At 38.6% G+C, this 13881-nt stretch overlaps 1 protein-coding gene across 4 annotated transcripts in view; it reads right to left on the minus strand.

Moving 5' to 3' along the window:
- Window positions 1–13881, minus strand: part of ADCY7 (adenylate cyclase 7) — a 59659-nt gene that overhangs the window by 10634 nt on the left and 35144 nt on the right. For all 4 annotated transcript variants that reach the window (XM_085071897.1, XM_085071900.1, XM_085071899.1 and 1 more), the window contains 10 exons: window positions 12090–12217; window positions 11703–11861; window positions 8081–8213; window positions 6597–6782; window positions 5685–5728; window positions 4946–5026; window positions 3812–3884; window positions 2908–3005; window positions 2221–2305; window positions 596–733 (listed from right to left, as the gene is read on the minus strand). In XM_085071897.1, coding sequence (XP_084928023.1) covers window positions 596–733; window positions 2221–2305; window positions 2908–3005; window positions 3812–3884; window positions 4946–5026; window positions 5685–5728; window positions 6597–6782; window positions 8081–8213; window positions 11703–11861; window positions 12090–12217 — 1125 coding nt within the window. The remainder of the gene's footprint in view (window positions 1–595; window positions 734–2220; window positions 2306–2907; window positions 3006–3811; window positions 3885–4945; window positions 5027–5684; window positions 5729–6596; window positions 6783–8080; window positions 8214–11702; window positions 11862–12089; window positions 12218–13881) is intronic.

Below are 13881 nucleotides of genomic sequence, written 5' to 3' on the forward strand. Positions count from 1 at the left end.
ACTCTCAGTTAGGTGGAACTGTTAACTCACAGAGCTTGTTTAAAAGACACAGCACAGTTACTCAAATGTACATACCCAAGGTGCAATATAATATTCAAACTAAATCTAAAAAACAGGCACTACTTCCATCTTACTCCAGCAGTAACTATCCACAGTGCCTTTGCTTCTTTGCTTTTAAAAGAGAGACAAGCTATATTCTTCCCTCCCTCATCCACATTACTACCAGTGAGTGCAAATGCCATAATGAGCTGCTTAAAACACTGCCTGCCACAGCCAGACATTTAAAGCCACATTAAAAAAGGAACACCATCTTAGTGATGAGTGTCACAATCAAGAGTTGCCATGTTGAAAACAAGAAAAGATGGTGTAAACTAGAACTGAAGTCTATCACATGTACTTTCAGTTCTACAAAATAGCAGCTTTTGTTTTTAATGCTTATAGTTGACACCACGCATAGCCCCTGTGCAAATCAACTCATGTTGCAAATCAGGCATTAGAAAAAGCAGCAAAAACCTGGTACTCAATGAAAAGAATACAGGAAGTCACTTAAACTATGGATGTCACAGTAAGTTCATCAAATAATGTGATTACTTACCAAATTAAAAATGGCTATAATCAGCAAGGCAGCAATGGTGATGACTGCTAAAGGAAGCCTAAGTAAAGGCATTGTTTCCACCTTCTCTGAGATTGCACACAGATGGCGCAGGAAAGGCCACTGATCCGAGCAGCACTTCTGTAAACAAAATTAATTCATTTCAGTAACATGGATAACACTTTAATGCATGTGAAGAAATATTTCTAAATATAAAGTTGATCTTTTTTCTGCAGGAGAGTGTCAAGGGTCTTCACCAGAATTCTAATTTAGAACTTTGAATCTCATCATTCAGAGTCAATGTCTAACACTTTTCCCCAGCTGAAAATAGAGACAATGCTTCCCTTCTTCAAAGGAGTTGGCTACTAAAATTTTCTGAATTTGTGCTTTAAAAATACAGAACTGTGATCTCCATGAAAGTTCTGGAAAAAAGTTAATTAAAATGTAGTAAATATTTTGGGGGTTTTTTGCAGTTATAGAGCTATAATGTTATATTTGGAATTACATTTTCAGATTACTAAATCAAAACCAACCATAGACAGACCCCATTTTTACCATCCCTATCTCAACCAATTGTTGCTATAGAGAAAAACATCTAGTAAAGTATATAATGTTAGTAACTGAAGGCATTATTCCATGATGCTAAACCAAAATAGCATATGGTGTATGCCATATGGTCCCAGCATAAAACTCAAGTATGATGCAACTGCAGTCTTGGAATTTTTGTTTTCTCCATGTGCTTCTACATGTGTAGAAGAAATACATGAATGTATTTCTTTCACACACACACACACCCCTCTCTCTATGCAGACATATATGCAAAAATCCATCTATACATATAAATACCATACATACATAAAATCCATTTATCTGTCTAACCATACTATTAAATGAATCATAACACTTTATCCCATGTCCATGGTGGTGCATGTCCTCAACAGCACTTCAGAATTTCCTCTCGCCCTCAGTCTGGCACAGTGCAGATTTGATGAGTGCAAGGAAAATTCTAAAATCCCTTCCCTCTCCCCAGGCAGTTCTTGAGCTGAGAAGGACTTTTTTTCACATTGTATCATTGAACTCTCTGTCACTATAGATTTTTAAACAGTAATTGCATGTAATTAATAATGCAAAGAAAGAGGAACTACAAGTGCAAAGTGTCCTAATTGATGTAATGGTGAATTTGGAATTCTATCAGCTATGAAATTGTTGCCAATGAATTATTCATGTGTTTGCAATTTTCATGACACTTTATAAATTATTATGAAAACTGGTCTTCCGTTCCAACTTATTTCAATATTATTTCCAGCATAGAAAATAACAGTATTTACAACCAAAAATACTATTAATGACAAACATAAAAATAAAAATACATTTTAAAAACCCAACCCCACTTCCTCCCCCCTAACCCATCTATTCTGGAACCCAAATAATTCTGGATTACTGTGAGAATTTTCAGACATGAAAATCTGTTTCAGGCAATAGAATCATCTGGCAAACTGAGGTTCAAGGCTCCTTTAACTCCTATTGAAATTACTAGAATTTCTTCAGCCTAAAAGATAGACCAAGTTGCTAAAATATATTCATCCACTTTTGAAAACAGGAAGGATTTTTTTAAAAAATTAACTTACCATACATTTCTCAGCAAAGCACACAAACAAAACAAGCACAATGATAACTGCAGCAACTCCAAAGGAAATTCCCAGTTTTGCAGTTCTAAACAAAAGAAGAAAGCACTAAACAAACCAAGTTTAAATATGATTTTTCATCAAATAGCAATGAATGGCCATAACATCACACAGGGTATGGTTGGTCTGTTGCACAATCACTGCTTTAAGAGATTCTGTGCATAAACCACATGGACACTGCATTGCAACAGCCATGAACAACCAACATGCCATGAAGGTCAGAATTATCCATCATCTGCTTCCTCGGAGGTGTGAGCAGCAGCTCCAAGTTACCTCCTTGTAGCTCTACAGAAAAGGATCACTGAGCACAGTTCAACCAGCTAAATCCCATTTTCCCACTGCTCAATGTCCTTACAGCCAACTGTTCTTATAAAATAGTATTTCTCACCTAACTCACCATTCCCTGTGTGTACCAAGCAAACAAAACACTAAAAAAAATTTCTATTTTATTTTCATGCTGATATCCGAGCTCTTATGCCAACAAAAGGAATGCACTCCTTTATCATGGGGTAAATTAATGTATGTTTCTTAAACGTAACCCCTCGGGAATAGCAAAAATTCCATGCACATGAGGTTCACTTTACCTACTGGTTAATTTGAATTATAAATAATTAAAATACAAGCACTTACTTTGGCATGATAAACATCTGGATCACAAATATACAGAGGAACACAAAACTGGCACATGCAAAGTAACTCTTGAGTTTTAGAATGGGAATGGTGCGATACTGAAACACAGATGAGAATAAAGCATCAGGGTAATTTCAGGGTTGTTTTTTCTTAATTTTATTATATTTTCGTGATTATGTATATATACAAGTTTATACCGTGTTATTAATAATATGCCTAGAACTAAAACAGAACAAAAGAAAACCACCACCACAAAAAAAAAACAAACAAAAAAACAACAAAAAAACCCCACACTTGAATATTCTTTCAAGAAAAACAGCCCAGTCCAAAGGACAATTTCCAACCTAGAGGGAAATCCAAGAAGTATGTAAATCAGCACTCCACAGATGCCCGTGGTCAAAACTCTTATCAAAAAGGACATACACAGAAGAAAACCCAAAGTGTATATACAAAGTGGATATACAGCAAATTAAAGAGCAATTAATCAAATCCAAGAAGTACACTGTACCTAACAAATACCAGCATTATATCTACAATGAAACAGCCACAGAAAGCAAAGAATTTTCATTATGGATGCAGAAATCCTTTTGCGTTCTTTAAATCTCATCATTTTCGAGAGTAGTTTATACAGAAAAATTGCCAAACTCCACTAACTCCCTTATGGCAAGAATTTGACCACAGATTAGAGACAATCTTCCTTTAATCTCAGAATTTGCATTCTCAAGGAAGAATGTCCAGTCCAAACAGCTCATGAGATCTGCTTTCCATTAGTTACCTAAAACCTCTTAGGATGTGCAGTCACCTCCAGAATCCATTTTCAGAATGGAAACAGTTTCAAACATATTCTTATGCTGCTCTGAAGGGCAAATCAAAGACCAAGAGGGATTATTTTGCTCTTACCAACCTCTTTTTCAAGACCAGGTTCTGCAAAGATCAGTGAGAATCCACAGAAGTCATCTGATTTGCCACACCACGGACTGCAGCCAGAGAGAGACAGGGGTTGTAAACAAGGAGCAAACAAAGGCCAAGGACAGAATGCAAAATCATCGCTGCAGTTGAGAGCCCACAGCTCACAGGCTCAGAGTGCCACTCTGAACACATATTTGACACTTCTGCAAGGTCTTTATGTTTCACAGCAGAACAAACCAGCGGTTGTGTTTTTATTCATTTGACAGGCAGATCCACAACATGCACAGACAGCAGCATCTGCCAGCTACATGAAAAATGTAACTCCAAACCTTCTCGAACATTTGCAAATAGGAAAGTGTAACAGCAGATGTTAGGGATGGCTCAGAGTCTCCAAGAACTTCCCTTAAATAATATCAGGCCTCTATTAGGAAGAGCTGAGGTTCAGCCTTCCTAGAATTCAGATAAAAGAGTTTTTCTTCTCAAATTTGGTGTTTTACATTTGTTAGGAATTTAAATACTGCTTTTAAATTAATACAAAACCGAACCAAATTTAAAAAAAAAAAAAAAAAAAAAAAAGAAGAAGAAAGAAAACCCAAACCATGATCATTGCCTGTGTTTGTCTGCTTTCGAATGCAAATGTGCTGCCAAAGGAACCAGCTGCACCTGACAGATCCTTTGCCTTCAGTGGACCAGACACTAAAGCAACTTTATTACCCACAAAATTGTTTTGGCTACGTACACAATTTTTTTTCAGGACAACACCCCATTTCATGAAACTTCTTGTATTAATAAAGAGAACACAAGCATTAACTTCCTATCCCATCCCACAATGCAGTTCAGCTCATTACTTTGGGACAATCATAAGGGACAAAACAGTGGTTTTGCTGTTTCTTAGTGCTACACCACATCAAACAGTAAGACTGACCACTGGCTTCTTGCTATTTTAATGCAGTTATACTCTTATATTCAAATTAAATGCAAAAAGAAACTGACTACAAAACACAGACCAAAAAAAGGGCAAGACAAAAGTCCCAATGATTTTCTATTTTTCATAAGTAAATTTTAAATCTAGGCTTAAATTGAGGTAAATATCAAAGAAAATATGAAGAAAAAAAAAAGTACTGCATACTTAGTTGAACTGAGGCCTTCAATGGTTGACATCATTTCATCATAAATATCTTCCTCCATCCTTCCCTTCTGAGATGAATTTCTGAGGATGAAATGAAGTCTGTGTCACAAATGCTACTCAGAAACAAGTAAAGGGTACAGAGAACACTCTCAGCAGACAGTGGGGAAAATTTTCCTATTCCCTTCCAGGGAAACATTAAACCAAAGTGCTCCACACTGATAAACAAATACACCCATGAGCACTTCACTAAACATTTCTCTGGTTACTCAAATGATACATTTTTCAAGACAGCATTTTGACAAATTGAGGGAATGTTTCACAAGTGAAAATCAGCTCTTTATTTAACTCAGTGCTACAGGTACCATTGTAAGTGCCAATTCTTTATCACATTGTAATGGCAAACATTAATAACACTAACCCAACCCAAATCTTTCCAGTGCTCTTTAGGGCTCTCCCTTCCCAATTCCCTTCCATCCTGCTGCAGCCCAGGAAGCAAAATGGAATCTGAATGACTGAGGGGCCAGTAAGAAAAGGAGGGGGGAAGCTCCTTTCAGAGTCTGCTAACAATAACAAACATGAGCTCAGAAATCTGAAGGCCAAAGATTCAGCTTAACCTTTCTAAAGCAGGACTGCCATACACACAGTGATTAATCAACCAAATGATCACATCCTTACAGCACACTGAACTGCAAGAGGAGCACAGGAGCATAAAAAAAAGAAAAGAAAGTACTTGACAAACCTATCAGAAGTTCTCTGACGCCCAGTAGAACACAAAGGTATTTCCTAAATAAAATAAGGAATGAGTAAGTTACACGCTCTGTGAATAGCAAACAACTGTTGAAAACAAACATCAAGAAACCACCAAAACTATTTTTATTTAGAAATAAAAAATCAAGAACCATTCTCAAATAGAAAATTTTATAAAAATCAACCCCTTCCAGCAATGTTTTCTGCTTTAACAAGTGAGAAGTGAGTGCCTTCTAACAAAAAAGATTGTTAGAAAATAGTTAAACAGATCATCCCTCTCATTTTTCTCTACACACCAAAATAACCAAGCAAGTATCAGCAGAGGCAAGCAGACTGGAAACCACTTCCACACACCTGAATGATGGATGGATGCTTAAATTAAAATTTACTATAGTTGTGGCTCCAGGACCACACCTGAAAGCACACACATCTCCTACCTTCAGCTTTCAAGAAGGGCAGATGGAGGGAAAAATCAGTTTTCTTGTATTTTAAAATCTTTAAAATTCTTGATCCTAAAAATTCTTTACTGATAAAATCCAGTTGCAGGGAGAGCATGTGGAGACTATTGCTTTTCTATACATTTCAAGTAAATAATGAGTGCATCTATCTTTTTTCCCAAGACAACACATAGGAGACAAGATGGAAAAAAATATGAAAAAAAGACAGTTCTTCTTTGAAGGCTATAATTATAGCATGCTAGAGAGTCTGGCAGTCTGAATATTGTTAAGTTCTAACACAAAGAGAAGTTGCACAGGTACCTCCTCAGTTCTGCGTGCACACTGAACACCCAGGGTAGGAGCAGACACATTCAGCCACAAAATTCACGTCAGATTTTGAGTTTCATACCGCAGGCACCAGGAGCAGTTTGCAATTGCAGGCTGCCACTTACTGCTGGGGACCTCACCTTTCTTCGCCTGCCCTGGGAGCCTGAAGAGTCGCTGCTGACGCTCTCCCTGTGGTTGAGGTGGGCGAAGGGCCTGGCTGCTCCCCAGGACTCCAGGTAGCGCGTCATCCGCACGGACGCGCGCATCTTCAGCCCGTCGTTCACCCGTGTTTTGGGGAGATGGTTGTTGGATATGCATTGCTTGGACTAACGGAAAGAAATGATGGTCATTTAGAAAACAGAAATTCAGACAAATTACAAAAAAAAAGCTGCAGCTCTGTGTACTTGAGTGGTTTCAGACTATGCAATCTCTTTATTTAGTAGGACTCTGAGCACATCAGCAATGTGTCAGCCAACCTCAATTCCTTTATCTCGTTTAATTAATGTGAGCTAAAGCAAATCACAGCATACACAATGAAATGCTCAGCTGCCTTTACAAGCCTGTGCTTGCAACATTGCAACAGTCAAACTTCCAGGTTTATTTACAGTGATGGAAGGTCTCACAGGATCTTATGAACAGATACAGTTTCCTTGCAGTCAGCACTACAGCAGGGGAAAAAGATTCCAAATTCCTGAGCTGGGGTGTATCAAAACAGTGGTTAGAAGATCCCACAAATTACAGACTCCACATCAGATTATATGCCTATGTCACAGGTGCTGAATCAGGCAGTACAGATGGGGTGTACAGCAATATCTTTGCAGAGCTACAAGGAAGCTAAAACTACAGAATAAACCAAGACATCAATGACTGGAAATTCTCTAACATTTCACAAGTATCTTCAAGGGAGCAGAGACCATTTTAATAGACACAGGTCATCATTCTGAGAGTATGTGCTGCGTGTAACTGGGGGGGTGGTTTGCAGTACTGAAAAATGTAACAAAGAAGATTGAGTTCTTGCTAATTAAAAGTGGCTCTAGGCTGTTCCTTCCTGTCAAAATCACGAAGGAAAGAAGTTCCTCTTCTGCAGTTTTTTCATTTGAAGCATTTTATTCATCAACCACAAGCCAATTCAAAATAGCAACACCCCAGGTGTTGGTAGTTACCAGGCTCTATAAAAGCAACCAACAGTTGCTAACTTTACCCACCCTGAACAGAAGGTGAATCTTACTTTTCAGATCGTGAGGAAGATGTCTGATGCTATTTTACAGGGACTATTTTATCTGAAAATGGCCACATAGTACAGGTATTCTTTCACACATTCATCCTCACCTTTTGACCTGGGTTTGTGAGACACTTCACACAAATACATAGTCAAATATGTGTTTTCACTCTAAGTGGGTCACATAAGAGGTTTCAGCATAACACCTATTACTTCAATGTAATAGGCATGTCGTAAAAAAGCAGGATGTGCTTTCAGATCTGAACTCCCAAATCCAAGCTACTCACGTGACTCACACCATGCTTTTCATTCAGGAACAGAATTAAAAGTCATATGCACCACAGAAACCTACGTATTTCTAATGTACATATATAACTGAATCAATATATATGTTTAAAAACATACCCTTGGATCGACCACTAAGTAGGTTTTGATATTCATGGATTCAAGGTAAGGATCCCTCAGGTGTCCATTCCCTTCTTCTACTTCATAGGCTTTGCCTAGGTGATTTAATGTTGCTTCAGTGATGTGCACACGGCTGAGAACAGGAGAAAGAACAAGAGACCCAAACACTCACAGAAAGGTCACATCAAGCATTTCATTTACATTTCAATGGCCACTGCTGACATTTCTGCTTTTCGGCCATCTCCTGCTTTGGCAGCCAACTGAAAAATCCTGCCAGTACTTAAAATTATATTTGCAATCTTTTACTACAGTATACCATCATAGCATGCATGCTAAAACACTTCCCATAATGAGAAAGCATCAGTATAAAATTAAATTGAAATAAGTAGGGAAATAAATGACACAAGAAGAAATGTGATCAAAGGAGATCTGATGACTCACAAGACAGGCAGGCTCACAGGCAGGTCGTGAGAACTGCAAGGAAAGCTCGTGAACAAAACACAAGTGAGGACTGTTTTGTGCTAGAAATGCATGAGGCGGGGAGGAGACAGTTACTGAGTCTGGGGAAAGAAAGCTGGGGAAGGCTTTTTGTTAACTCTGAGGAGAGTTCTGAAAGTCTGTGTTTTCTGACTGGAACCATCCAAGGAAAAGGCAGCACAGCAACAACACCAACACACTTCTGAGGACAGCAGCCAGTATTTGTCTGTACCTATTCACACTCTCCTTGAAATGATATCTCACTCAGTATATCCCAAGTCATGTGTTTCCACATAAGTTATGAGTAATATCTTTCCATATAATTTCTGAACAAGAGACTTGAGTGTGGTCATAAAATAGCATTTAAGTTCTACTTTCTCATTGTTCATCTTCCCATTTTCTTCCTCACTTTTCTTTGGCATGGAGGGGTTAAACACTGTCCTACAATCCATTAGCTTAAGGCTGGGAAAAGCACAATTCCAGAAAGGAAACAGAGTGTGCAGCACTCCTGCCTGACAACAAAGAACAAGGGAATCACTGTCCCATCCACCTCTACTTCTTAATGCTGCATGTAGGTTTGCATGAAGGTAATTTATCGAAGACCTGACAACTACCAGCAGTAGCTTCCAAGTAGAAAGAATAAAAACTTCCTCAATACTTTTCAAACCAGAAGGTAAGAGTTTTGGATTGCAGAGGACGCATGTTTTTATTTGTTTGGTGGTGGTTTTCACAAAAACAAACAAATGAAACAAAAACAAAAAACCCCACCAAAAGTATTTCCTTGACTACATAATTTTGCAATTAAGCTGAACCTTCAAATCTGAAATTCTAAAGTTTGCTCTAAAGTATCATTTCCTTCCACAGAGACTGGGGCATTCTGGGTGATGTCTGTACCCTGAGCCTTAAAAGACAGCCATGTACTGCAGCAAGTTTCCTGTGCTTTTCCACTTAAGCCAAAAGGCAGTACGTTTTTCACTACCCACCATTTTGCATTTTACCAAGCTTCCTCTCCCCTCTCCCTCAAATCACACTCTGCCGTAGGACATTTCTGATCTTACTGCAAACTTCTTTCCAAACGAGATGCCAGTGATCTCTCAGCAGTTACTAATTGCTTGCTGGATTCCAGGATAAGCACATAACCAAGAGCTGCTCTCCCAGGCAAGCTGTAACCTGCACTGCAGCCCTTGCCATGCCAGGACAGAACACCCAGCACACCACACCCACTTTCCTATGCTGACAGGAGAATAACATGCTGAGCTTCCAGGCACTGACATATTAGAGAGAATTGGTCGTAAATGCATTTTTAATTTTGGGTTTATGCTATTCTTTCTGCTTTAGGAGTGTATTACACTGTTATGAATGAAAGTAATTTTTAAAATCACAAGGAAATTAACAAAGATACTCTCTCACTGGAAAGAAAATACTTATAAAGCTAGAATTTTTCCTACATCCTTTTAAAAGTCTTTAAAATTCCTTATTTACAGTAAGTCAAAATAGATACGCTTCCTCTTTTAAATAAAACCTCTAACTGGCTCCTAAGGACAAAACTGCTTCCAAAGGAGCAGGACTAGTTAGCATTGGAATGAGTAATCCCCAACAAATAATTTCCCTGCAGAGCAGGAAACAAATATAACAACATTTGCAAAGTGAATAAAACCCCTTCCACCCTGTCAGGCTCAGTCTTCCACAAGTAGAAGGTGTCTCCTCTGGCTAGTTTTGAAACACAAGATAAGCAAGTACTACATAAGGTATAGATATAGGAAGTAGTAAGAAAAAATTTTCTGAATCAGCATAACAACCTAAATCAGTTTAATTCTTTACCAGATTATCAGCTATAAACCTGATGACCATAAGGAAATAATCAGAGTTTCTGAGATTAGGCAAAGGTCCTAAACACAACTACGTATGTTTTTGTGCCATATTCAGAGTCATGTTGTTTGCTTTACCAACAAAAGAACTTTTACGACTCTGTATTGTTGTTTAATCATGCTGAATCAACACACTAAATCCCTAACCTGGATGGTATTGTAACTGTTAACCAAGCTCCAATTAGTTTTCTTTCAGTTTTGGTCACCAATGCAACAAAGTATTTTGATATTCATATCCCCTTATCACTTGATAAATCACTTTTTTAAGTTACAAGTGTATACCTAAAAGCTGTCTGAGGTACAGAAATAATAAGTAAGTCTATAATGTCACTGGTTAGAACTGTCTGGACCTCCCACAGTTAGAATCACTTACCAAAAGAAACCAATTTGCACAGACTACTATGAAACAGAAAAAATCATGGTCTGATTTGGGAATGAAAAAAACCAAGTCTTATAATGGTTTTTTTTAGTGCAAACTACCAAAATAAGACAGAAAAAAAAAGGGGTGGGGGGATTCTTGGATGAATTCTAATCCTTAAATTTAACTTAGAAAACAGGAAAAGAGTATACTTTCCTAAATGAGGAAAATGCAAATGCTGTTGTTGAAAACCATTTATATTCATTCATTTCAATGAGCATCTTAAGAAGGGTGCAAGAGACTAAGCTCAGAGCCAATCCTTGTGTTGCTGAGCAGCACAGGGCAAGTTAAACTCAGCACCATTCCCCTCCCTTCATTCTGCCCGTGGCAAATGCTACACAGGGAGAATGCGCAACCAACAACAGCTCCAGATGCTCCTTGCTTGGATCCTCCCCATCGGGGTGTACTTTAATTTCCGAGATGCTTGTGGGCTTTGAGTGGCGGAGGTGGTGAATATAGAGCTGACATAAATCAAGTGGGACTGATCAATACATTAGCAGAAACACTGGGTAAAGACACAGCTTGGCCTTGTCGCCCTAAGTAGCACAACCATTCTTTAGCTAAACCCACACAGGTACAATTATCCCTGTGTACAGCAGGGATTAACTAAGTCAACATAATGCACTGCTGAAGACACACACATTTCTCCAATGAAGGCAAGGTCAAGAAGCAGTCACTTGCCTAAGAATAGAATTTTAAAACTCATTGAAAACGCAATCAGAAAATACCAGCATTTTACAGCTCTGCTAAGTACACATTTGCCCTATTCCATCATGCCATGATGAGGATCTGTGCCATGGCACAGTTACAAGCCCAGGCCCGTGGCAGAGTGCCCCGGCAGCAGCAGGAGGATGCTCACCCCGGCACTCCGGCAGATTCCATGCGGTTGGCCAGGGACACGTCGTGGGACCACACATCGTACTGCCACTTGCGCAGGCCGATCACACCGCACAGCACATTCCCGGAGTGAATCCCAACCCTCATGTTGATATCCACACCCGTGGCTTCTCTCACCTGCCTGTGGAGGCATGAGGGTATTAGAGCAGGAGACTTTTCATTTTCTCTCCTTCTAGAGATCTGTTAAGGTTTAGCCTCATCATACACTTAGTGCAAAGACAAGAGACAAACTTATGGTCAAAACTATCCAGCTAATAAATACACTTTGCATACTGACAAGAAAACTAATTACTTCATTCAATATCTTCATAGCATCTATATTTTAAACAGCCTTCTGTGTAATACTTACTTTATTGCTTCACACATGTCAAGTCCCATTTTAACACAGTTCCTGGCATGAACTGGTAAGGACACAGGCAGGCCTGAGACACAGTAGTAACAGTCTCCCAGGATTTTTATTCTCATGCATTCATTCTCCTGTGAAATTAGAGTAAATATATTTAACAGGAAAAAATGAGCTGCAAGTAGGCTAACAGCTCCAAAGCCTGTGGTTTGAGAAAGTCAGGCTTTTCTCAATCCTTGTAGGAGCAATGCTTACTTATTTTTCCCCATATCTGAATGCCTGAACCTTGCCCACTGGAGAGAACAAAAATGACCACTCAAAGCATTTCTGAAATGCAATCGCCTTGCTAGTTTCTCACATTTTCCTTGAAACTGTGTGCAATTGAAAAAAACTATGAATAAAATAAAACTGTCACAGAATTTACCATCTAAATGATGAAATCTACTCATCTATCTTTTAATCTTCATTTTCATCTGAATTATGGGCAGTTTTCCCTCTATTTTTACATGGTGAGTACCACAGTGTGTGGTGTCATAAAACTTAGGAATTCAGATGCTCAACCTGGTAGCTGTGCAGAGACAAAATGGGGTTTTTTGGTTGTTTCAAACACGACTGAAGAGGAAGCTGGCACACACTACAGTTTGCTGTTGTTAATAAAAAAAACCACAAACACTATAAGGCAGCAAAAAATTTTTTCCTAACTATGCAACAGAGGATACTGCTGCCAATGACTAGCAGGAGAGAGCAAAAAGCCTCTCATACTATCTTTTGTTAACACTTTACGGAAGAATTTTAACTACAAAGCCTGCAAGCAAGCCAGGGCTAATTCTGTGAGGCTGTGTAGTGTTTGATGAGGAGAGATGGCTTAATTTGGGCCAGCCAACACCTCCAGCTGTCCAACCCTACCTGCTGTGGGAACACCCCAGCAGTTCCTAAATCAACTCCAAAATCAGCCCAAAAGTGTGGCAATTTACCAAAGTGAGCTGTTCTCCCTCATCAGTCAAAGCCTTAAGGGAACATCCATCACTCTCCTCATCTTCATCCATCCCAGTGGGCTCTGAGCAGTGCCACAAGTGACAAGCTCAGAGGGATCAGCAGGGAAACCCAGCCCTGCATTAGAGCTGTTGCACTTCAGCATCAGTGTCCAGCTCAGCCATCGATTTTTATTAGGTAAATTGGAGCTTGCAACATTTGTATATTATGGAAAAGATGACGGAATACTCTGCCAGAACAAAAATAGCACCAAAAGGAGGAATCTCTCACAGCTCAACCACAGAATTGCAAAAGACCTTGACTCACTAAATCCAGACATTACAGCGCAATTTGCAGACAGAAGTGAGAAATTAAAATGGATCACTCAAAATTTAGAATTTTTTCTATTTTTGTATCTGCAAAACAGTTACAAAACCTGACCAAATGTGTTAAACCTCAGCTTCTACTTTGGCATTAAAAGCATTTTTGTCATTTGGCAACTAAGAAGACAGGAATTAGTCTGTCTTTATAGCTGCTTCACAACAATACAATTGCAAGAGATATAGTATAACTCTTATATTTGTCAGTACTTGAACACTTAACAGCAACTGAATTCAGATAAATACAAAGATTAACCATGTCATTTAGTCAAAAATGTTCCTAGTATTTTAGTCAGGTATTAATCAGTGATATATTTAAGAATTTATTCAATGACATTCACAAGGGTTTAATTAAAGTAATTTCACTCTTCTGCTATCTTAATAATTTTAGGGTTTTCCTTTCTGACAAATTTTTAGGATTTCACAAACGCAACATACAAGCATGT

Source organism: Lichenostomus cassidix, chromosome 11, assembly GCF_008360975.1.
Source record: "Lichenostomus cassidix isolate B80296 chromosome 11, HeHo_3.0, whole genome shotgun sequence".
NCBI lineage: Eukaryota > Metazoa > Chordata > Aves > Passeriformes > Meliphagidae > Lichenostomus > Lichenostomus cassidix.